At 42.8% G+C, this 24,971-nt stretch overlaps 1 protein-coding gene across 2 annotated transcripts in view; it reads left to right on the top strand.

Moving 5' to 3' along the window:
- Positions 1–3,303: 3,303 nt before the first annotated feature.
- Positions 3,304–24,971, top strand: part of OSBPL11 (oxysterol binding protein like 11) — a 35,549-nt gene continuing 13,881 nt past the window's right edge. Inside the window, exons 1-7 of one of the 2 annotated variants that reach the window (XM_068687587.1) lie at positions 3,304–3,665; positions 6,595–6,648; positions 16,757–16,825; positions 17,363–17,538; positions 18,374–18,453; positions 19,253–19,435; positions 22,725–22,926. In XM_068687587.1, the coding sequence (XP_068543688.1) occupies positions 3,319–3,665; positions 6,595–6,648; positions 16,757–16,825; positions 17,363–17,538; positions 18,374–18,453; positions 19,253–19,435; positions 22,725–22,926 (1,111 nt within the window). In that variant the 5' untranslated portion in view covers positions 3,304–3,318. The remainder of the gene's footprint in view (positions 3,666–6,594; positions 6,649–16,756; positions 16,826–17,362; positions 17,539–18,373; positions 18,454–19,252; positions 19,436–22,724; positions 22,927–24,971) is intronic. The other variant, XM_068687588.1, reaches the window with a different exon arrangement.

The raw sequence follows: 24,971 nt of genomic DNA, 5'->3' as shown, positions 1-24,971 counted from the left end.
TGTTCCTTTCCATGCTCTCATGTCATGTTAGCTACTGCTGTAGGGTTTTTTTTATTCTTTTATTCTTGATAAAAGTAGTTTTTTTGTTTGTTTGTTTGTTTTTTATAAATGTTCACTATCTAGAAGAGACTTGAAAAACACACAATGTTTCTCAGACTATTAACAAACTCAAGTATCGGCTGCCTTGAGCAAGAATCTAACCCTAAGAAGCATTGACTGTACAATTAACCAGATACAAAGCACTATTAGCAACAGTATCTTTGGGGGCGGTTTCTCAGTAGTTTGAAGCTTTTCCAGTTCAGCAATGATTATGAGAAATAGCACTCCTCGAGCAAGAAAGGCAGGCAGTACTCTCCAGGATTTCTGTTATTTCTCTATGTGCCTGTAGGGGATGTAGTTCCCCTAGCAGATAGAAGCAGTGATTGCTTATCTCCCCTGCACCGCCTACCAGCTAGGATACAGGTTTAAAATTATGTTAAGCTTATGTTAAACTATCCAAATATAGTTTTTAGGACAGGATAAAGTCCTAAGCAACTAATGAGGGAGTGATAGAAAACTCTTTTCATTTCTATTTGGAAAATAAATATATATACACACATATATTTAGGAATACAAGTGATGAGAAAATATGTTGGGTTTTAGAGCTTTAGTCTTTGAACATGGATAGATTTTGCTACTCTGAAGAAATGATTCTGATGTGAAGAAAGGTGGAGCACATATAGCCAGACTATAAGCTTTGGAAGAAATCTGCAGGAGCGGTACATGGTTTTCATCAGATCCTGGACAATTTTCTAAGAGTATCAGAACGATAAAGTATGGAAAATATGGCAAATTTTCTTAACATGAGTTATGATAAAATACGATTCACTTCAGTTTGTAGCCATCATCAGGCCTACAAAGGCAAATACTGCTAAACACATATTATCCTTTTCATGCTTTCCTCCCCCAGAGCTGCAACTCTTTCTGAGTTCTTCCAGGAAAGAAACTGGCAGCACCAGAAATCACAGTGATGGGTAAGGGCCAGGCATCCTCGTGACAGGGTGCTCGGCAGTGATTTTGGTCATTTTGAGCCACTACATTACAAGTGCGGAAGGAGACTAAGAGCAGTGAACCTGACCACAGGTTATAACTAGTAACAAACGTAAACTGAAGGTAAAGGACACCTTTAACAGTGCCTTCTTAGCAAAACTGGTTATGCAGTTGTTAAGCATTTTGTCAATGCCACCTTACGATAATCTCTGGTATTGCAAGTGCAGCACTTTTTTTTAAAAGAAAAATGCAAATGCATGGGGTTTGCCATCAGAGTTTACTCTCTGTACTCTCGGGTTAGATCCTGAGAGGCTGCAGAAACACGCAGCAAAAACACCAGCCTGTCTGCTGTGTTGGGGAGGTTGTAGGTGGTGTAATATCCTGCTGCCTGTCTGACAGCAACAGAAGGTCTGGCACAGGTAAAGTATATTTCTGCTGGGACCAGTAGTCCTCAAGCAAGGGGAAATAAAAGACACACATGGGACTCTTGCCTGAGTTGCTTTTGCTTCACATTTTCCCAGGAACATTTCAGTGGCGTTGGCATGCATTATGATACAATACAATGGTATTATATTTCCAGTTATGGTTGCAAGTGATCAGCAGGAGAGGAACTAACATGTTTAGAGGGCAAGAGGAATGCAGTTCTGGCCCAAATGTTCTTCAATGGACAATCTGACTCTGCTGATCCGTTCTCTTTTGGTTCCATGGGAGAAACATGCAGCTGAAAAAGCCTTTATGTTCCTGCAGTGATGAGTGTGCTTGTAAAAAGGCAGAAGTGGGGGATTTTATGCCTGTGCAGTGGTAATATATTATGTCTCTGTAAGGTGTAGGTGCAACAGGCAGTCCTCACTGCCTCACTGTGGTCTGTTAGTCAGATTTTGTGTGCATGCTTGGCAAGGAGAAACAATATGGGCTAACTTAAAGCTGGCTTGGTACTTATAAATACATTTTAAAGACATGATACTTGTCAAATCCTATCCTCATCTGATGGCCAAAGGCAAAAATGTTTTGAATGTTGCTGGGAAATCTGGAATGTGCTGATGGGAGAGACCAAGAGAGCCTCCAGGGTTATGAAGCTGCTGTCAGGAAAGGATGTTCTCTGTGTTGAAGGGATGCAACTGGCCAAATGAACTGTTTGAAATAACTTTGCATTTTTGTTTCTGTTTGACCTACTTGTATTGTCATATAGGGAGGGCACTTTTAGCATCTTTTGTGTAACAGTTGTTTACCGTAATATAGCAGTGCTGAAAGTGAGACCACAAAAAGGTAGGTGGCCATGTGTCCAAGCACCCTGCCTGTGAGCTGGAGAGGAGAGGACGAAGAAGTGATGGGGTGAAATGGGATGTGGAGCAAAACCACAGCCTCGCTAACCAAGGCAAGTATCCTTCAACCCTGATTTTAAGAAGTAGTACAGCCACAATCAACAGCATTTTGGTTTTCCAAAAATGATGGCTGGCCTGAAAGAATACACAAACCGAAAACTATTTTTCCCAGTTAGCTTTGTGTCATTCTGTGAAGGAAAAAAAATGCTTAACTGTTGCCCACATGCAGTATCTAGTGGCAAAATAGAAAGAAGTGTGTATTTCCTCTCAAGGTCAGGCTTTGCTTGGTGAATAAAGCTCTGGGAACTTCTGAGTTTGGTCCTGTTTTATGGGTCTCTGCAGAAGCTGAACTGGAGGACAGATGTGGGTTTCTCTGAATATTTGGTATCAAACTTGGCATCAAGTCTGGCGTTTGATTTGAAATGAACTATTCTTCCACGAGGACTGCCGAAATCTTTCACTAGAGGGCATCAGCCGGCCGGGAGAACCGCTCCCACGGGCAGAAAACCTTTTCCTGAAAAGAAATGCTGGTGCCTGAGCGGTGTCTGAGCCTGCTCACCGGCTCTTTGACAGAAGCTTGTTTGGCAGGCTACCACAGAAACGTCCTTTAAACGGAGATATCCTAAACAGCCCGAAACTCTTTGTGTCAGTAATGACCAAATAGGCTGGCTTTGCCCAATTGGGAGTGATTCTCTCTCTTGTGTTTGCAGTGGATGCCCACAGAGGAGGGCTGCATTCCTCCTGGATAACCCACCTGGAGGAGCAGTATGGGGGCTGTCTGTCACGGTGCTGCCTGTAACAACCCTCCCACATCCCCGGGGGCGGGCGGGCGCACTTCGATGTTTGTTTAAACTCCTTTATTTTTGTCCAGGCGTGCTCGCCCTCTCCTGAGGGACGCCAGGTCTACCCAGTGACGGAGCGGGGAGATGGCGGCCGCCGCCCCCGCCGGGCGCTGCCCGCACCAAAGATGGCGGCGGCGCTGAGGCGGAAGGGGCGGCCGGGCGGAGCGGGGCGGAGCGGGGCGGTCCGGAGCAGAGCGGAGCGCTCCGGCCTTCCCCGGCCGTGCGGGGAGGCGAGCCGGGCCGAGCGGGGCTCCGGGGGGGCGCGGGCAGCCGCCGCCGCTGCCATCTCCCAGCTCAGCCCGCATGGGGCCGGCTTGAGCGGGGCCGGGAGGCGCGGCGCCATGCAGTGCGCCGACCCCGCGGCCGCCATGAAGGGGCCGGAGGGCGAGGGCAAGGCGGAGCCGCCGGCGGCGGCGGGGCAGAGCGGCGGCAAGAGCGGCGGGGGCCGCGGAGCCAAGGGCTGGCACTACAGGTGGGCACGGCGGGGCCGGGGAGGTGAGGGGGGGGGCTGCGGGAGCCGCCGGTGCTCGGAGAGCCCGGGGCGGGTGGCGGTGCCCTCCGCCGGGACAGCTCGGGCAGCGCCCCGGGGGTGGCTGCTAGCTGCCAGCTGCAAGCCGCCGCATGGTTTAATTCTTAATTTGTATTATTTTGTATTATTTTTTTGGTTAGATTGCTTCGAGGGGGTGTGCGCCGTCGCTTGGAGGCGGCTGTCGTGTGGCCGGGGGTGCTGGGGGGACGCGCCCTGCTGGCTGCTGCTGCCCCCTGCCAGGCTACGGGCACACGCTCCGAGTTGTCGGGGATGTGCCTCCCTCCCTCCAGCACTTCTAAAATAATAAACTTTGCGCTGAACTCTAGCGGGGCCTGCCTGCGTTGGGACCGTAACCTCGATGTTTGGCGTGTTTCGGTGCCTGCCAGAAGCTCCCCGAGCTTTGCCTGGCGTGCTGTGGTGGCCGCTCACCGCCAGCCTGGCTAGGGAGAGGGGAGCGTGGGGAAAGCTGGCCACACAGGGTTCATTAGAAACAGATTCAAATTAAAACGCTTCCTGTGAGTGAGCGTTTTCTGGTTCAAGGAGTCGCTGCTCCCATCCAGATCAAGGATGTCTAAGGTTCGAGGGACTTGTGACTGCTTTAGGGCTTTCATCCTCCACTGGAGTTGGGCTGTGTTGCCATTGAAATTAGCACGATTCTGTGAAGTTTGTGCATTTTTCCTGCTAATGGAGACCCTCCCGAGCAGTCAGTGGACACTGCTGTGTCCTGCTCCTGGGGGCAGGAGAAGGGGCGCCTTGTGCTTCTGCACGGGATGTTAGAGGGTCACCCGCTTGCCTTTTAGAAACAAACACCTGGGCCCAGCTGGCAAGGGTGCTTCGTGCCTAATGATTTTAACAGGGAGTGGGCGGTGCAGGCATCTCTGAGCACCTAGGTCTTAAGTAACTTCCTTCTGAAAGTCCCCTTTTCAGGATCACCCACCTGGCTCTTCTGTTGCTCATGCTCGCTGTTGTGCTGAGCCCGCCAGCCTCACTGCAACCAGCGGGATATGCCTTGCGACTACCACTACGTGGCTGAAATTGCTCTAGCGGAAACTTGTTATTTTGTAGGTCTTTGGGACGAGTTTAATATATTAATTGTGTTATGATGGACACTGAGGTACCTTGCTGTTAATCTCTGCTCTGTTGGGAATCTATTTACAGCTCTGTTTGACTTCTTATGTTTAATCAGGGACAAAACATCACGTTTTCCCCCTGCCTCCCTAGGATGGTTTCCTGTCAGGATGCTGCAGTTTAGTTTTTGCATGCTTACTTTTATTACGGAACGTTGTCGAGTAAAGGAAGATCTCTCTAGTAATAAATGGGTCAGTACCTAAAATAGTGGGTTTAGAAACATTTCTGGTGGTGGAAGTTCTCTCTTTTTAACTTTCCTGGCACAGGGCGTGGGCAGTGCGTGGTCGTGCACTGTAGCAGAAGTAAGGTCCCGAAGCACTGTGTCAGCACAGACTGTGTGGTGCAGAAGTGTAACTCTGTACTTGGTGAAGTGTCTTTTCAAAGCATGGTTGTAAGACAAATGGGGCCAGTACTTCATACTTCACTGCTATGAATGGGGAATCACGATGGTGTGTGTGTGTGGGGGGAAGGGGACAGAAATCTTTAGCATTACTGGAACCTGAAATAATGACAACTGAATCTCAGAGAGCTGGAAAGTCACACTTCCTTGTTGTACGGTGCGTGTCCAGAGAATATTAAAAATGGAGCAGAAAGTCTAACTTTACGGTTTTGTAGGGAAGTAGTAGGGAGGTTTTTTAAAGAGCTGTAGTAAAGGGTTAGGCCTAATGTTTTTCAGTGGAGAAGAAACCACCAGAGGCAGCTGAATGCTTCAGGTTATGTAGAAGTACAGATAAATCTCTTTGCAGACATGCTCTACTCAGAGCCTGTGTGTGATGAGTTTGGGCAGCCCACACAGCGGTGCCTCCTGCGGCTTGTATGGCTCAGTTTCTTTGGAGTGAAGGAAGGTACTCTTATATTTTTATTTTTTTGACTTAGTTGTTGAGTATGGGAGTCTGGAGAAACTGCGCTTCTAGACATCTGACAGGAAATTATCTTGCTTACTTATGGATGTGTGATGAGTCTCAGAGTGTGTCTGAGAGCAGCCAATGCTGAGCTGCCTTTTCTTGACTGATAGCAGTTAACAGCGTGAACATTACGTTACAGTGAAGTAGATAAGAAAGAGCCTGAGAGGCTGTGCTTCATGCACAGTTATCAAGTTAGGAAGTGGCATTGCCCATTTGCATTCAGCTATTCTACTTTTAGTCTTGATCATCTTCATTAATTTTTGCACTGCTCTAGATTGAGTGAACAGAGTAGCTTGGAAGCAGTGAGAGAAAGGCGACAGCCTTGGCAGGTACTCGTATGATGTGTGAATCATAGTCATTCAAATAACATAAAAATTTCACAAGCAGAATCTGTATCTGTGAGCTAAATAGAAAGCTGGTCAGAGTACTTGCCAAGGAAATATAACAAATCCTCTCAGCCTGCCTTGAGGGAATTTCAGATAATTTTGAGAGAAATGACTTGCAATAACTGGTTCTCGTTTATCTCCGAAGATAAAAGTTCAAGGCACTGCAGTTGACTAGAGAAATGAGATTGTCTTTCCCCGTTGGAGATGTGCTAATGTGCTGTCCTCTCACATTTTTCTTCATGGTTCTGTTCTCAAATGCATAAATCAAATCAGTTTATTTTAAAAGGGCTCACAGCACTTCTTCCCTTGCTGGTAGAAATATATGTACATGCTCATTAATTTCCTAGTGATAGCTGATTTTAAGATTACAAGTTATATTTCAAAACTTATTTGCTTTTTAGTTCCTCATGTCTTCTTTTTGGTAACTATCTTTGTTCCTTATTTCTTAAACAGCTTAAGCATCTGTTCACTATGGATGTTGCCACAGATGTCTGTGAAGTGTTACAGGTCAGATGTCTTTTGCTGTTTTTCAAGGAAGCAAGTTAACTTTATCTGTTCTTGAAAGTTTACTAAATGCTGCCGGGCTGTGAATTAATATATCAGAACATTTCAGTGGAGGCAGTTTCTAAGGCAGGGAGTCAGTTTCCTAGACTTCTTCCTCTAGGGGTGGCAACGACAGGAAAGCGAGTTCCTCATGCTGGATGCATTCTGTGCGCTTAGTTTATCAGCTTAAGATGGTTTCTCTTGTTACATTACTCCACAGGCCTTTGGGCCAGAGTAAAAAAGGCTGAGAGTGAGTAAACAGCAATGCAAACAAACAGCGGAGAGGGCTTTGGCAAAAAGAGCAGCGTTATAGCATCATAACTCTTTTAAAAGTCAAATTCAAAAATCTAAGAAATTGAATGCTGGGTGACAGTTGTCTTTGAAAGGCTTTGTTTTGCAGTTGACACTGACTGCTCTTCATAAATGAACACACACACCAAAAAAAACAACACACCAACAACAAAGGCTCTCCCCTGAAAACAACCAACCAAAAAAATGCGAAGAGTTACTGACCTTAAATCAGTCTTCTATTGGAGCAGATGAGCATGCAGTAGTGCAGCAGAACAGGCAGCTGAAACACATGGGTATATTTTTAATTCTGTGTTTCAAGATGATTGTGGACCCTTCCCCATAAAATAATACCATGGGAAACGTGTTTTAAAGGGGGTGGTGGTTGCACTTGTGAGTTTGATCTCAGTTGACTTGGGGTGACAATCTGCTGCACTTCAGACAAGTGGAAGCAAAGTGTGTGAGACTGAGCTAGGCTGTGGAAGTGCTTAATTACTATTATTTTTTTTCATGCTGTCTTGTGAAATGAATTAATTAGCTCCAACAAAGGGAAGTGTCTTGAAATTGATACCATCGTCTTGAGCAGATGTTGATAAGAGCCCTTTTTATTGAGGGTAGAGTTAATGTCGGTCTTAGTTGTGAGGATAATATGTAGAGTTTTTCTAGTTTCTGTGTTTTTCTGTTCAAGATTAAGCTTTCTTGGAATGTGGAGGATAAATTTCATGCATTTCGCCCTTTAAAGCTGAAAGCAGCTTGGCAGAAGCAGATAAACTGGGTAACGGCAACGCGATGTCTAACAGCGCTTCCTACAGCGAGCCTCTCCCTTACTGATCCTTCACTCCTGTCTCTGACCAGCGTTTCTCATTATAGCATTAATGTAAGCATCTAATTCTTGCTTAGGCTGCCATACGGTGTATTAGCTGGCCTAATTAACTTTGGACTCCTGAGAACAGGCTGGAATTTAAGTCCCTATCACTTGAAAAGTATAAAAAAAGAAACGTTATGCAAATGTCACGCTGGGACAGCTCCCAGTAAGGAAGTACCGGGAGCTCAAGCACTTTTATTTCCCATCTCCCACGTCCTGGGGTTCCTCCCTGTGCTGTCTGGAGCTAATTATTTGGGGTCACGCGTGGGGTTTTGGTGCTGGGTGTCCCCAAGCCCCCTCCAGGCCATAACATGGCGTTACCTCAGTTTCCTCAGCTCCTGTGGCGTTCCCTCAGGTTCCCGCGGCCGCCCGGCTCTGTGACATCAGGGCAACGCCCACCACTTCCATTTATTACTTATTACGTTTCTATGGAGGGTTTTGCTGATTGTATGATGGCTCTGATGTCACACTTGTGTCACGGTGACCTCAGCCTGTTTCTGGAGGCCTGTGATGGCGCCCAGGCCATCTGGTGGTGGAAGGCCCCGGCTGCCGGGGATCTCACGGTGCCGGTGGTCGTGCAAGCTGCCCTCTGTTCTGGTACCAGCAGTCAGACATGGATGGATGTCACATTCATTCACCATGATGGTGGGAAGTGGCTGATTTATTTATCCTCATCTGAGTCCTTCCTTAACGAGTATACCATACTCGTAGCACTGACTGAGAAACACTGCGCTCGATGTAGTTGTCTCTTCACAACACAAGAAGGCCGTGTTTAAAATGCTCAGCTGCTTATATCACCCCCCAATCTGTTCATTGTTAATAAAATGTTAAGATCGTTATTTATCACACCTATTTTTGTCCTTGATAAAGCTCCAAGCACTTCTCAAAAGGCAGGTGAGCGTTGGCATTCACAGACTGGAAGAAAGGAGATGGAGCAGATGACAGCCCAGATTCATTGTGAATTGAGAGAAGTGTGTGTGCGAGTGTATAATAAGTGGGTAGAGTTGGAGAAACAGGTTTGGGCAACTTAAATAGGTCGTGGTGATGGCTGGTGTTCTAGCAGAGACCTGAACTAGGGCGGCGAGCTCCGAGTTTGTTTCCAGCCCTGTGGCTGCTCCATGAGCAGCTCTCAAGAGCCGTATCCCTCTCCTGCTTCCCAGAGCAGGCTGTAAAAGCTGCTGGGGCAGGAGCAACAAACGTGGGAGTTGGTTCTGACATGCAGGATACTTTTCTTAATACTGGAATATTCATTCAGAGTTAAAAATTAAGCTGAACTGAAGAAGCAGAAACTTCTAAATAGCTTTTAACCATACAACAATTTGTGCTTTCCCTAGAACAGATCTCTCCAGGAGCTAATGGCCATTACAAGCACCAGTCCTGGAAGTGCAAAGGGTACTTTCTCAACTTGCCTTTTCTAACATAATCGTGTAGCAGCATGTTAATTAAAATTGCCTACAATATTAACATCCTCCTCTGCCACACACGCTCTCTCCCTAGAGAGAAGATGAAAAACAAACTGCGTGTGACCTAATCACACTGCTTAATGTGCAAGCAGAAAGTGCCAGCTGCTGCTGGTAGATTGTCCTAGGTTGGTTCTCATGCTGTACTCACAGTACCATGAAAACCACAGCACCCTGTTTACTTAGGGATGTTGCCTTGACACACATGCCCATCATCAGCTGGTGCGATGTGTTTTTATTGTAGGGATCACTGCTTGCTGATAACGCTGTCTGGCAACTTTCATTTTAGGGTGCTTGCAAAGCTGATGTGGTTTCAGGTTTTCTATATGGCACATCTAATGATGAAATGCAACAGGCTGAAATGGGGGGGGAGAAGTGCTGGTATTTTGTGTGTTAAGCTCGCAACCTCATGTTTGATAACCTGGGATGCCTCTCTGCTTTGGAGCAGGAACATCAGTGTCATGGGGAAGGCTTTTTGCCTTGGATGTGCCTTTTTGTCTTTCACGTGTAAATTTCTAAGTTTTTGAGTCTGAAAATCTTTAAAAATGTGCTTAGTGTTTAGGCACTGATGTTAATTTCCAACAGAGCTCAGTTTGCTGAAGTTGACTTCATTTGCAGTGGAGCTGCAATGACCGAGTGGTCTGCAACTGAAAGCCAAAAGTCTTTGAGGTAGAGCTGCAGGACGCTGTGTTCGTGTGCTCGTTTCTCACCCTGGCCTCTGACCTCCTCTGTGCTAACAGTCACGCTCTTTAAACTGTTCTTCCTCTGTAATCACTAATTGTATGTTCCTCTTTCTCAGAGGCCTAGTTTGGAACAGTTGGCTCTGATTTTGCAGAACTGTTGCAGGGTCACAGCTGCAGCTGAAATCACCAGAAGCTGTGATTTGAAAATATCAACTGCAAAAATATGGTAGGGAAAAAAATGGGCCACAGTGAGCTCAAAGCTAGAAAGGCTGAAAATTCACTGTACATCCGTTCCCTGTCAGTAAAATGGGATGACAGGATCCTCTTTCTTTATTGTTTGGTGCATCACTCCTTCATAAACATTGCTAACAAGCACAGGAGAAGAAACTCATAGGAAAGCTTTTTGTGGGAGCATGAATAATGCCTGATGTTCACTGTGCGATGAACAGGAATGGTTTTAAGTAATTTCTTGTGTGGGGATCAGTGTCCACTTAAAGCACTGACCAAGAAAGTAGTCCTGATATTTTTGTTTGTTGTGATGACCATAAGTGGTTAAACTAACACAGATGCTTTCTTAATTAGCGCTTAAACCTGCCTCAAGTTTAATGTAGGAATATTGTGGGTTCATTTCTGTATATCTAAAAGCTATAGGATAGTTTGGGTTGGGATATCTCTAGTCCAGCCTCATGCACAGAGCAGGGCCAGCTTCACAGTTATAACAGGTCATTTAGGGTCTTCTCCAATTGAGTTTTGAGTGTATCCAAGGATGGAAATATTTTTGCTTGCTTGGAAATAGTGCTTTTTATCCTGTATTTAACCTAAAATGTCTCAAAAATTGTTCAAAAAAAAAAAAGTCTCTACTTTTTATCTGGATAGCTAATCAGTGTCCATACCTACGTTTTAAGAGCTCCTAGGTTAGAAGAGGTTAGAAGCAGACCAAAATGCCTGAGGGAAAAATATGCATAGCAGTTGATGAGCTAAAACATGCTGGAGGGTGCTTAGAGTAACTAACTGGTTTTAGCACCAGTGTCTGTGACTAGTACTTGCCAGGGTCTGCCACTTTCTGAAGGTCTGTAGAGAGCAGATATTGCAGCATTTCAGAGGTGCTCATCCGTCAGTGTGTTTGCCCAGCTTGCGTTGCGTTGTTATGTTACGTTGCTGCTGTTTGCTGAGCAGAGTAGCTTTAACTGTCAGCTGCCTGAGCTTGATGAAACTGGACTGGAAGGGAAAGGTTTGGTTTCTGGTAACAATAATACGTGAAGCTGTGCGTTATGGTGTGCAGCCATAAACTGGCAACATGAATGCTGTTAGTTACAGGAAGCAATAGCTGTGCTCCAAGGGCGTAAGGTGGAGAGTTCATACCTCCTGAGCTGCCTGGTTTTTGTACCTTTCACCTCTAAGATATTGCTGTGAGTTAAATCCGCAGTTACTTGTTCAGCAGTAGCTTGAGTACTGGTTATCCTTGCAGAATAATCTGCAGGGCTGGCTGCTGACTCTCAGGTCCAGCTTCTTTTGTGTTATGCTGATGCAAACCCACAAATAAATTGTGTGTGGGTAGAGTTCATGCTGACTCGAGCTCTTTACATACATGCAAGAGAAATTGCTTAGCTGAAACTCACTGCAGTTTTTTTTTACAGGCAGATGAGAGCTAAAGAGCTCCTTAAATGATAACGTAGTTAAATATTACCAGCTTTACAGTAGTCCAGTGAGAGCAGTATTTTGCTTCTCATTCATTAAACGGTCTCTCTCCTTTTCTTTTTCCCATTGCTACCCTGCAGAAGTGTTACAGTATTGTTTCAGTTGTGTATAATTGATCCGTGGCCTTTAACGCAGAAAAAAAAATGAAAGTCTAATTAGTATGCCTTAAAAAAAACAAAACAACAACAGCAGAAAATGTTGTAAGCTAGATTTGTCATGTTCCCCTGGAGAACTTAGTGCCAGGAGAAAATTCAGGTGCAAATGAAACTGCCTTGTCGATAACTTGGGCTTGCAGGGCTTGGGCTCATTTTGGGTCCTCTTTAATGCTTCTCTTCCAGTTCATGTGCACTCCTAAAGGTTTACAGGAACATGCGGAGAAGTTCTTACATTTAACAAACGTGTGTTGCTAGCATGTTTTCATGCTTGCAGCCAGCAGTTCCGTTCACAGGGTTTACAGTCAGTGTTGTCATGTTGTTGGACATTTCTTCTTTGCACTTGTTGCTTGGTTTCTAACTCACAGTTGAACACAGTGGAAACAGATGAGCTGACGAACAGGAGCTCTTGCGGCTACTTCACAGCTGACTGCATGGTCTTGGTGGTGAGTTGCATGGCCAGGTCAGCTTTTTATTTCTTCCAAAATCATTTGGAAAAGCGGAGCTAATGTGTTGCTGCGAGCTGGATGAAGGCCTCTGCCTTGCCTTGCTGGGTGTGCCGGCAAGATCTCTGCAGTCACAGAAGATAATTTGCACAGTTTCCACTGCTGACATAGCTTTTTCCTCCCCCCCTTTATCTTCTCTTCCTTCTCCCCACCTCCTTTTAACGAAAAGGGGAATTAATACCTTGTAGACAAGCACATTGCAGTGGTGTATGAGGAATAAGCAAGCTGTTACAGACCAAGTTCAGTAAAAATGGTTCCTGCTGTTTTTTTAAACTGCGTAGTCAGAGCCATTCATTGGTTTGTATTGTTCTGACTGTGCTTTCTTCAGATCCACGTGCAGCCAGCAGCTGCTTGGAGCTTACGGAAATCTGTGGGGAAGCCTTTGGCTGCTGCTCTGCTCCTCAAGCAGCTGCAGGACCTGCAGAAGCCTGGCTGCTTTTAGTCTCCTCCATGGTGCTGCCTGTGCCCCATCAAAGTTAAAATTGGCAGAGGGACAGCCTCGAAGTGTGCTGCGAGCTCTGTCCTGGTGGGTAGGTGAATTTTTGTGCTGCTGTTGGCAATGCCCTGCTTGAGAAGAGGTGGGGAGGTGCCTGCGCAGAGCCTGCCTCTTGGTGAAGATGTTGGCCCTGTGCCTGTCAGGTGCAGGTTGGCTTGGCTGGAGCTCCTGCAGGACGTCACCATGGGGCTGCTGTGCCTCAGCATCTGTGTTCGAGACTTGGGTGCTGCATGTAAACAGGATACAGGAGGAATTTGGCCCTGCCATCACCCGTTCTCCTTTTTCCTCCGAGGAGGAAACCAGCCTGCAAGGCACTGACAGCTGCTGCAGCTGAAGGGGCGTAGCAGAAAAGGACAAGTAAGGGGAGAAAGGATACATAAACCAGCAGTAATCCTTGGTGAATGTTTTATTCCTCTTGTCTTTGAGTGGTGCTTGGGTATCTAAAAATATGGCTTGTGGGAGACATCACTGGAGATGGGGCGGGCTTGTCCTCTGAGAAGAGTACAGACCATTCTGTAATTTCTCATCAACTTTAATCACTCACAGGGACAATTTTAGTTTATAAATATTGTTGAGTGGGCTGAAAAAAGTGAGATAGGTGGGCAGCAAAGTTCAGTAGTGCTCAGCCTTCAGGGAAAAAACACAACAACCAAAAACATTTATCTATTGAGGGGTGGATGTGCTGGGCTGAGGTTCAGGTGCTGTACCACAAGTTCCTGCATAACTTTTTCTTGGATTATGATTTGCAAGGAGTCATTACTTAAAGCAGTACAGTAAGTGTCAACTTTATTTTTTTTTTAACATGCTTAACTGGTGCAACACTTGCACTCATTTTTTGCCTCCACTTCAAAGAAGGACACAAATTTTTATGAAGCTGTTGACTCATTGTGGCTGAACTGTTCCTGTTCCTTTGACAACCTGAAACTGCTGGGAGCATTTTGAGTAGCAGCAGCAGCAAGTTGGCTACTGAAAGATACACTACCCATAGGTACATGTGCATGCACCTAGCTAGCAGCAGGTTTTGCTAAAAGGGAGGAAGATCCCAGCGCAGCCAGGCCTTGCTGTGAGCATTGTGCAGTACTGCTCAGTGGTTTTGGTCACTTCCAAAACCTGTTTTCTAAAAGTCAGAAACCCCAAAGTGGGGTATGATAAGGGCTTCCGAAGTTCTGCAGACAACTTTAAAACAAGTTTCACTATTGTTTCCTTGGAATAAATGCTGGCAAGTAACTTCTAAGGAAGTTACTAATTTTAGCACTGCTGGTGCTGTGGTTATCTGAGCAGAGCCAGCACCCAGACCGCTTTGCTCTCAAAATCTGCCATCTCAGAAGCTTTCCGTAGCTCCCAGAAGAGCCCTACTTATTCCATTCTTGTGTAATATTCCTTTTTTTTTTTTTTTTTTTTTAAACAGGGTTTTATCTGCCTTATGACACTGCTTTAGCTGATGTTACAACATTTAATTTTGCTCTGGAGGCACTTACCTTAACATTACTGAAGGGAATGCCCTGGTTACAATTCTGTGGCTTTGCTGTTAATAACGTTGAGCATGTTTTGCTGTATTCACAGGGAAGTACTCGTGTTTACACAAAAGGAGATTAGGAGGTTAGCTCTGCTCCTGGAAGAGGGGTGGACGCTTACAAGATAGTAACCATCTCTCTTTTGTGAATTATGATTTGCAGTCTGGATTTGAAGGTTTTTTTTTGTTTGTTTTGTTTTTTTTTTCTCCAGTGTATAAAAATGTTACTGATTTTGAAATAAGCCTTACTTCAAGTGCTGAAAACTCCGAGGCCCATGGTGTGTGAATTTGTGCTGGGAGAGTGTGATGGATGCCTACAAGGGCTGTGTTCTTGCTCTTCTGCTAGTTTATTTGTTTGCTTCCAGGCTCTTACACTGTCAAGGAAATGTTTTAAATACCGGCCGAGTTTCTCATGCCCTTTGGGCAGGTTAATCTGTGGCATGCGTGGCTGCTCAAAGTTTGCTCGGCCTTTGGCGGGGTGAAACCTCGACATAGTGCCAATAATTTTCACAGCTCTGTTGGAGGGACACAGTTAAGGTGGAAAACAACGTGACCAATATTGCCTAGTCTGACAGAAAATCAGCTTTGCATTGAGTTAAGCACTTACTGCTGAGCGTGCCGCTGCTTGGGGTCCCTCAGCGGGACGGGGCAGCAGCTCTTCCTCTTCCCTGAGCTCTGCGGGCTGTGAGTGCAGAGCAAGGGTGAAGCTTGGACGGCTAGGCAAAATGGAAAGCAATTAGCTGTGACTAGAGATGATTTTCAGAACATTAAAGACAAGTTCGTGCACTTTTATGACTGCAATCTCACAGTTCTCGGCATAATTGTGACGGTGAGTAAGTCTAAACTGTGCTTCACTTGTACGCAGTAACAACCGATGGGGATGTGTTTGGTCATGTCTCCTTAGCATTTTTATGAGTTTAAGATGCTGTCTGCTCTCCTGTGGTTTGTTTTTGTCTGCATAGTACTGCTTAATGAGCTATTCCTAATTAAATTCCTAGCTAGTCCCACTGGCTGCTTTCCATTGCAGGGCAGTACTGTCATACTGACAGCTAGTGGATGCATTTTGCTGTTTTTAAATGTAATGTGAAAAATCAGCTACTTGGTTTTTCTTCAAAAACCTGACAACTCAGTAAGTGTACTCTGGAGAAACTGCCTCTGTTTCGAAATGAAGCATGGGCAGCAGCTTCAGCTGTTCTGTAACACGTCCACTGATACTTAGTCCAACTATGTTGGGACCAAAATCCATGAATGGAGGTGTTCCCCTGGCTCTAGCAGTCCCGTGTGTCCCCACATTTCCACTCTCCCTGATAGGGGGGCACTTTGACCACCTACTGACTGGCACAGGCTGCTGCTCCCATGGACTCGGAATAATTTTCCCTTAATCTTCAATATACTGCAAGCTACAGAACATTTAAAATCTAATAAGATAGCTTAAATGTAAGATTCTTTTAAAAAGCAAATGGTTAACATCTGATGCTTGGGTTGTTGTTTCAGTTCTTTGTTGGGATAAAATAGGAACTTCTCACATTGTACCTGTCTCAGAGTGCTCATTTTGCTATAGGACTGTGCTCCGCTGTACCAGTGGGGTTCATTACAGCAGCATTTCTAGAGTTACGGGAATGTGCTGTATAAAGTTGAGTTTCAAGCTGTGGTTTTAAGGAGATTAGTTTGTTGCCGTAAGACTTGTAAACCTTTCTTTGGACAATGGATTTTCAGAAGCACTAATGTATTTTGTCTGTAGCGATGTTAAGTCTCCACACTACATGCCCCTTGTGGGTTCTTAGTTCTGGTGGGTGTTGCAAGTTCAGGCTTTGAAACAACTGGATTTTCCTGCCAGGCCAGAGAAGGAGACATTTCAGGCTTGGTTTATATTTCAGAATATCTTGATATGGCCTGTACATGCATGTTGTCTTCTGCACAGCACCTGTACAGTCTGGAAGGATTCTGGAAATTAAGGACAAGCAGAACCATGCATAGGACTACCCAGCAGCAGGTTTTGGCTAGTGACCATGATTGAGGTTCTCTTAATAAGCTAAAGAAAGTTAATTTTGTTTACAAAGCTTACTTAAATGGGGGAACACAAAACAAGTATGTGTCTATAGTTACCTGAAACTACGCCAGAGTGACTGTTGAATGAATCCTAAGTGTTGATGAAACTAATTATGCCTGGAAATTGTTTGGAGTTCAGTAAGTCCATTTAAACTGTCTTATGAAATAATCTCAGAAATGAGATTCAAATCTGTTAAGTATTGGTAGTTGGTTTTTTGTTTTTTTTTTTTTCTTTTAAAGATAGCGCCGCTCTAAAAAATGAAGGTGAAAATTAGTTTTCAGGGAATAGATAATGATGCTTAGAAACTGAAGCTTTACTACTTGATATCATCTGATTGCTTTTCTTTTTCTTTTTGTGATAGTGATCACATGGAAAATATTTATGGCTACTTAATGAAATACACCAATCTTGTCACTGGTTGGCAATATCGGTAAGTTTTCTGTTTTGTTTTTTCCTGGTAGTTTTTAGTAACAAAGACTCTTGGCAGTGCCTAAATGAGTGTATTTCAGTCTTTTTAAGTAGAAAATGGGAAAATCCAATGTTATTAGGCAAACTTGATGAAAGTGTCTTAATCCTTTTCTCTATATAGGTTGAGCTGTCATGCAGATGAATAATATTTGTATTAAAGTATGATTAAGAAGTTAAAAAATGATTTAAAAAATGCTCTTTTAAGTCTCAAAATCTTGCAGTAGTATTCTTCTGTGAGCACAGTTGTTCTCTTGTTCTATAGAAATCCATCCCAATCTTTGAGAAAAATTTAGTACAAACTTAATTTGTCTGCAGACATGTTGGGAAAATATTTCATGTGTTTGGGGTTGTACTGACACAAGTCTTTTAAGTCTCAGTCCAGTCTCTTGTGAACTTGTGAGAAATCAAGACTTTCATTATATCTGTTCTCACCTTCCCTTCTTAAAAGAAGAGGAAAATGCTGACTTTGTTTTGTGTGTTTGCTTTATCACCATTGCAGATTTTTTGTTTTAAACAATGATGCTGGCCTACTGGAGTACTTTGTGAATGAACAGTCAAGACATCTGAAGCCCAGGGGTACCTTGCAGCTGGCAGGAGCTGTAATTTCGCCCAGTGATGAAGACTCTCACACTTTTACAGTCAATGCTGCCAGTGGGGAGCAGTATAAACTAAGAGGTAGGACCTCTGTTCTTGGCCAGGGGACTCTTCCACTAGAGGCACTCCTGGCTCTCACCTGTGGTTGCCGCTCTGGGCTTGGCTGCCTGTCCAAAAGCAAAAGAATTTGTTTGACTGACTGCTGTAATGAGTGTTGTGTGTGAAACTTTCAGCCTGCTCTTCAGTTAGTTAAGAGCTGTCCTTCTGTACGGATGGTTCCATACTCTTTGGGCTTGATAATGTCCAGAAGACCACAAATTTGAGATGTGTAGGGTGGGGGGGTTTAATCTTCATGTATAGTGTCCTTTAAACTGTACTGATGCAGAGTTTTCTAATTCATTGTAGGTAACATTACTGTGTTGACACCTGTAAAGGATTATGTTATTCCTAATGTTCTGTATGTTAGTTTTCTTGTGTCAGTTAGTGAAGCCCATTCTCTGATTTTGTAGGCTGTTGAAATCCGGGCTAATATCTTTTAGTACTTCTTTCTTTGAAGATATGCTGTCTTTTTTAAATTCAGGGCACCTTATTCTGCTTCCAGGAAAATATGGCACGTTATTAAATTAAAATGTGTGTAGGGAGTAATTGTTGAAGTTATTTTAGTTTTATATACAGAAGTTATTTCTGTGTTACAGTTCTTTCTGTGTTACAAAAATAAAAAAAAAAAAAAGTACCTGCTAATTCTGTTGAACGTGATTTAATGTCATAGCTAATTACAGATCTGCTGAGCAAATTTTAGAACAAAAAAAGTTTTGTACTGTTAATGTCCGTGTCTATCTCGAAGTATCAAGCAGCTTTTTGCACATACTTTAAAATGTCTTCATGTAGGTAATTCTTTTGGTTTGCTTTTTTTCAGCTACTGATGCTAAAGAACGGCAACACTGGGTTAGCAGGCTACAAATATGCACACAGCATCACACAGAAGCTATTGGAAAGGTATTGTACAATTGATATTTTCTTGGGCAAAAATAATTTAGGGTGGTGGTAGAGGTAGTTGCAAACGAACTGTTCTGTTATCTAAGACAAACACTAGAAAAAGGGCGTGTGGTTTTGCTTGAAACTCATGACAAGAAAAAATCCTCTGAGTAATAGCTAACTTGTAATAGAAGTATGCTTTAGGAATGAGACAAAGTGAAGTCACTTTGCACTGAAGAGCTGACTTACCCTCCCTGAGCAGGTACTGATCAGCTGGTGTTTGATAAAGAAGTGGAGCTTAAAGGTCAGAGGACTAGACTAGACTTTTGGTGGTTGAGAACATAATACATTTTATAGGAACTCTTGGTAACCACAAAACCTATATTGTAGCTGTATAAAATCATGCTTTTAAGATAGAGCAAGCTACAAGAGGTTGATCCTGAGTTAATGTTTACTTCAATTAATAGTTGTGAATGAAATTCCATTCTCTCAAATGTGAACTCTATCCTTGCAGAATCCATTAGCTGTCAGTTTCTAGAACTGTTGCAGATCAAGGGCTAATTTTCCAGTCAGAAGTGAAAAGTATTGATCCATCTCATTTCACTGATTGTTTATAATTAGACTGTAAAACAGGGCAACTGTCAACAGATGATTCAAAATACTCTACTTAGAGATTGCTGCCAGTACATTACTATGACTTTGTCATCTGTCCTTGCTCTATACAAATTTAGAATTAAATGTTCTGCTGTACAGCTCAAATCAGAATATTTGCTAATTATTAGGAAGTAACTCTTTCTTCATATGCTTATTTATTCACTAGAACAACCCTCCTCTGAAATCTCGCAGCTTCTCTCTTGCATCTCAAGGAAGTGGCAGCTCTCCTGGTGTGCAAAGAAGACCCAGTCAAAATGCAGTTTCTTTTTTCAATGTTGGACATCACAGATTATCAACTGGAAAAAGAGTTCCTATTCTGCAGCCAGATCACCTTGTAGATGTTCGAGAGGTTTGTCTTCTAAATTACCTAATGGTCTTTTGAAGGAATTATCATCTTATATTTAGGATTGTGGAGAAGCCTGCTATTCTTATTTGGACATTTACATTGTCAGTTGTATGTCCCAAACTATTACTGCATAGCTGTGTGAGGTTAACTTGCCCTGGCTTGTAGTGGTATGTGGTGTATAGTCTGTGACTTTCACGATCTGCAATAGTATCCTTGTGCTCAAAATGGACTTGTGTATTCTGATTTTTGCAAGTCCTAGCAGGGTAGGTAATGAGGGTTTAACTGTTACATCACTTACTGAGCTCTTCCTTGGAGTTACAGAAGAATTGGCTATGCTGTTCTTGTGCTTTGTATGGCTAAAGAGAAATTGGTCATGACTGATGCTTAAGAATACTAGTACTGCTATCTGGTATGCTAATTCACGTCCAGGGATGGATGTGATTTGAAAAAGAGCAAAAGAAAATGAGCAATTTAGAAATACACATTTTTCCACACTTCACATTCAGATGTAATATCTCTTGGGGATTATTACCTGATTATTATCATTCCTCCTGGAATGGAGGTTACCTGTCCATCTTGTCTGACAGAATGGACTGACTGTTGGTTGATTTAACTCATGAGTATTGATAGTGTACAAATATAAAGCTCCTTCTAAAACAGTTAGTTGCTGAATTGTGGACCTGTGTGATTTTGTAGCAGTTTTGCTATTAATGCATATTTTAATGTCAGCAGTGTAATTAGCATAGCATGATGCATTCCTTGGTAAAACAAAAAGTCTCTAATGGCAGGCTTTTTAATTTAGCGAAGAAGTGTCTGGCAAGCATGGATAATTAGAAGGGTGAGGACTTGCTTCAGAAATACATTTTTCACTTTTCAGATGGCAATACAGCTTTCTAAATTCGAGGGAGGAAAGAGGAGAGTGTGTGAGTTGGAGCACTGAAGCAGTGCCTTGTGTCCTGTAATTGGGATTCTCACCATGGAGGTTTTCTCAGAGTAAAGTGGAATGAGTTTTCTTAACATTGAAGAGTGCAGAACACTTTGTTACTGAGTTTAGTGACACAATATCATTATGTATCAGTTTTAATTTCTGACCTGTACAGACAATGCTCAGTAATGATACCCCTTGTAAATGTCAGTTAGTTTGCTTACCGTTTTGAAGATAAAATGCTTGGATACAACACCCACAATTTTTTTTTAGATGCAGTTAAAATACTTGAAATTACAAAGGGCAGGTGCGTGCCTGTTACACTTGAGCATCATACAGCACAAATACTGCAAATGCAGTTTGAGAAGCTATGGGAAGAACCCTTCTCTTTCAAGTTACCTGCTGAGGGGCGATTCTTTAATTTGCCCATGAGTTGCACTGTAGCTGGTTCTTCTGTCAGTCCCTTTTCCTTTCCCTTGTTCTTGACTGAGTACATGTCATGCTGCTGACTTGAAAAGAACACCTTGCAAAACAGGAGTTCTGTGAGGATATTTGTGCTGACTTTGAGTAAATACAGGTGCATGCATTTGCAAAATGAGAGCTATAGCTTGCATGCTTCTGACATCCAGTTTTCAACAGCTGTGCTTCTCTCTCCCACCCCCAGCACCATTTCTTTTTTTATACAGATCTGATCGAATAAGCAGGAAGGATTTAGGATTGCTTGAAGTATGCTCTGTGAAAGGGGAGATGTCTGTTTGGATGTTAGTGCTGAATATGGCATGGGTTGTCCTGTTGTGTGACCTGAACCTGGAATGAGGCACTTGGGTGCTACTGCATGGTGAATGACTTAAGAGCAAAGGTCACCAAAAGGGCTGTGGTTGTTTGTCAATCAATTTTGTGTCCTTTTCTTAACCCAGCAGAAGTTTTTAAAACATCAGAAAAAAAGACAAAGACTTGAATTGCATTTATGACTGGAAAAAAAGGCAAGTATTGTGCTAGTTACACAGCCTTGTCCATGCAAAACATCACGGTTTTGCTAGCTTTCTGCACTGTGACAGTTGGGACAGGCTCAGTCTGAATGTGCACAGTGAACTCCACTTCCAAAGAGCCAAGTGATATGCAAATTCACGCCGTAGCGTGCTCTGTAGCCAAGCCCATAAATTTTCCAAATACCACATACCGTGAAGTTGGATGAATACCTATTGCTTGAGTAGTGTAAAACCTTAAAAGCATAAAAGCAGCTCCTGGAGGAGACTGCAGGCAATGGTACAGCAAAAATAGTGAAATACCGCCAGAATTGCTAAATTAAAAACCTAAATAGTACTGTAGCAGTTAAATGCATGAATGCATCTTGGATTCTTTCAAGAAATCCTTCTTCTGCTCTGCTTAATCAATCTGTTTTTATGTTTAACTTGCCTGCCAGAATGCATAATGGTCACAGGGGTAGCGGTATCCAGTTGCATTAATGCTGTTTGTTGTTCCTCCTCAGAAGAGTGACTAGCAGGTAGAGGAGTCTGCTTTCATCCCTATGATTCAAAGTCAGGCAATCTTCTGCTTCTGTAAGCTCAAAGAGGAATTCAAATAATATATTTTCTTCTGAAGACTAATGCTTGATAGCTGGTGTGCGTTACAGCTCTACCTCTTGCAGGCAAATGTGCTGTTGCAGGTTCTGTGATGTTCCAGAGGAAGCAGGAAAGGGACTGAAGGGAGAACAAGGGCGAAAATGACAACAGGAAAGTTGTAATTTCAACATGTAATTAAGGTGACAATTCTGCCACTCTTTTTACTCCCTCTGCAAAGTAAACAGTGAGGTAGTGGTCCTATAAGCATAATGGCAGTGCTGCTGATAAAGGAGAATCCTGTGCAGTTTGAACTGAACTGAGTGGTAGAGCTCTCTTTCTTTAGAAGGCTGGAAGGGAAGGAAAAGATCTGGGTACCCATGGAAAGGATCTAAGGTTCTCTTGCAGGCTGAGCAGGTCACAGAGCTTAATTATTCTTCACATGGTGTGTGTGAAGTGTTTTTTTTTTTTTTTGTGTGTGTGTCCCTACCAGGCAAGCCTGACAGTGTTTGCTGTTTACTGTAGCAAGTACTGTGTTCCGATTCCTCTTCACTTACATATGTTACCAAAGAATCTGTGATACTCTTTTGCTCGTTAACAAGGTGCCATGTATTTTAGTGCTTATTTTGTCACATATTTAATGATGTTTCAGTGGCTTCAAGAAGAAACAAAGTATGGTTAAATTTATATACACCTGTTACCTGGTAGTTTTATCATTGTAAAATCATTTGGGTTCCTCTGTGTGTATCTGCCACATCACACAGCACGCTTCCAGCACCTTCTGATAAATACCTGCTTTGTTTGGTAGATGATGTCTCAGGCTGAGGGCCAGCAGAGAGACTTGATCAGGAGCATAGAATGCCTTCCTGTCTCCGGTCACCTTACGTCCTTGGATCAAGACCTATTAATGCTCAAAGCAACTTCCATGGCAACCATGAACTGCTTAAATGACTGCTTCCATATTCTCCAGTTACAACATGCTTCACAACAAAAGGGATCCTTACCAGCAGGTGGGTATAGATGTTCACAGAGAGCTGGACCCTATCACAGACAAGAAGCCGTTCCTTCTTCAGCTGTGAAAAATGCTTGTTCCACTAAATCCAGTTTCCTATGGGCAGAGAAAACTGCTGCCTGCCTCATTTCTTCTGAGCTTTTGTAGAGTTTGACTTACTGGTATTGTTTAGAACTCTTGTGAATATTTTCCTTTTTTTTTTCTCTGGATTTCTTTAGTTCTAATTGCTGTGGATCATCTCACAACAGAAAGAAGTACATAAGGCACAACGAAAAGGTGGCTGCCTTTGGGATGTAACTGGCAGCTTGGGAACAGTAATAGTGGAGGGGGAACTTCATGGGATTGCAGACTCCAAGGATATGTGTTGTCCAGCAGAGCTCTGCTGAATCTCATGCTCTTCTGACTTTTTTTGCATACTTAGTGCCTATTTTAAGCATTTACATGTGTGTAGCTTTCATTTCTAGTTAGGCATTCAAATACAAAGCTCTGAATTTGCATGGGATATTACTAATACTGTTTAGGTATCAATATTCATATTTTGGCTTAACATACTTGTCTAAGACACGAACTAAAATATTGAATTCCCTCCTGAGGCGTGGACAGCCCTGTAGGCAAATACAAATTGGCTAAAGTTTAAAACAACAACAAAAAAACCCTACCACCTACAAAAGGAACACACTACAACTAACAAATGACAAAAAACAAAACAAAAAAAAACAAACACCACCACAGAACCCAAAGCCTAGTATGTTGCTATGCCTGCACGGTCAATTAGCTTAAAGCGAATAGGTGCTTACTAGAATTGTGCCACCAAATTTCTGTGCAGCATACAGAGCTGAGCGTCTGCTTTTCTGTTTGAAAAATTGCAATAAGATGCAAAGAATTTACAAGAGCTTACTCAGTGCCTTTTTGTAAACAAGAAGCTTTGTGGATACTCATGCTTGTATTATACAACAGATATGTCAGACATGATACGTATGCCAAAAAGTACACTCATGATTAATCTCTTACCTTTCCCATATTCTTACCATATTTGTAGTACTTGGTTTGCCAATGCATATTAGTTCAAAGGTGTAATCAATTTAGCTTTTACCATGAAATAAAGGATTTATATTATTAAATAGTTAAAGCTAAAGTTATAGCTAAATCCTAGAGATGGGTGGAGAGGGGAGGACCAGCAAATAGGATGATGCATAATTGAGGCTGGAGTTAAAAAGTGAACATTAAAAGCATGTGTACTGTTTTTCTGCAGAATTCCCGTCTGTCACTGGTGTGGCATTTCTAGAGATACACCATAATGCATTTGTCCCCTTAAAGAATTGCAAAACAACTTTATTTTCTCTCTTTTTTTTCCCACTCTTGTTGTTGTTGTCCATTTTAGCTTAGATTTACACTTCCTCCTTCCCCTTCCTACCCCCCAAAGTCAGAAGAGGTACTTATCCTTCTGGTTTGAGAAGTGGAGTCCTCAGAAGGTCATATAGAAAGGAAAAGAACTGTGGTTTAATTCAAATGCTCATTTATATTAATTCAAGGCACTTTTATATTAATGTGTAGGAAAAAATATTGAACATAGACTGTACTATCTAACAAAATATATACGTGTGCTATTTAATCTTCCTAGGGTCAGAAAGCATGCTGCACTAGATGTGAGTGAGATGCAGCAAGGAGCGATGATGAAGAGAGAACTTGTGTAACAGAGCATACTTTTTTCCACTTCAAGTTTAAATATATTTCCAGGTCTGATAAAATGGTACTTGACTGCTAGGAATGTGTTGGGCAAGTGCTTGTTAAGCTTAAAACACAAGGATTAGAAGTTATGTAAGAGTGTTGGTTTGCAGAAATTTTAGAAGGAAAAAAAAATTAAAAACAGCATTAGCCCAACTGCATCAAGGTGTACCAAAAATCAGACATAAAGAAGAATGGCAAGGTTGACTTGAATTTAGAAGTTAAATGATCAAAATGTATAGGATTTAAAAAAAATATATATCATAAATGTGAATGGCAATAACAATTTGCAACTCAAATAAAAATACTGAAAGAGAA

Source organism: Anas acuta, chromosome 6, assembly GCF_963932015.1.
Source record: "Anas acuta chromosome 6, bAnaAcu1.1, whole genome shotgun sequence".
Classification (NCBI taxonomy): Eukaryota; Metazoa; Chordata; class Aves; order Anseriformes; family Anatidae; genus Anas; species Anas acuta.
Note: the sequence above shows the minus strand (reverse complement) of the source record. Positions and strands in the feature narration are given on the sequence as shown.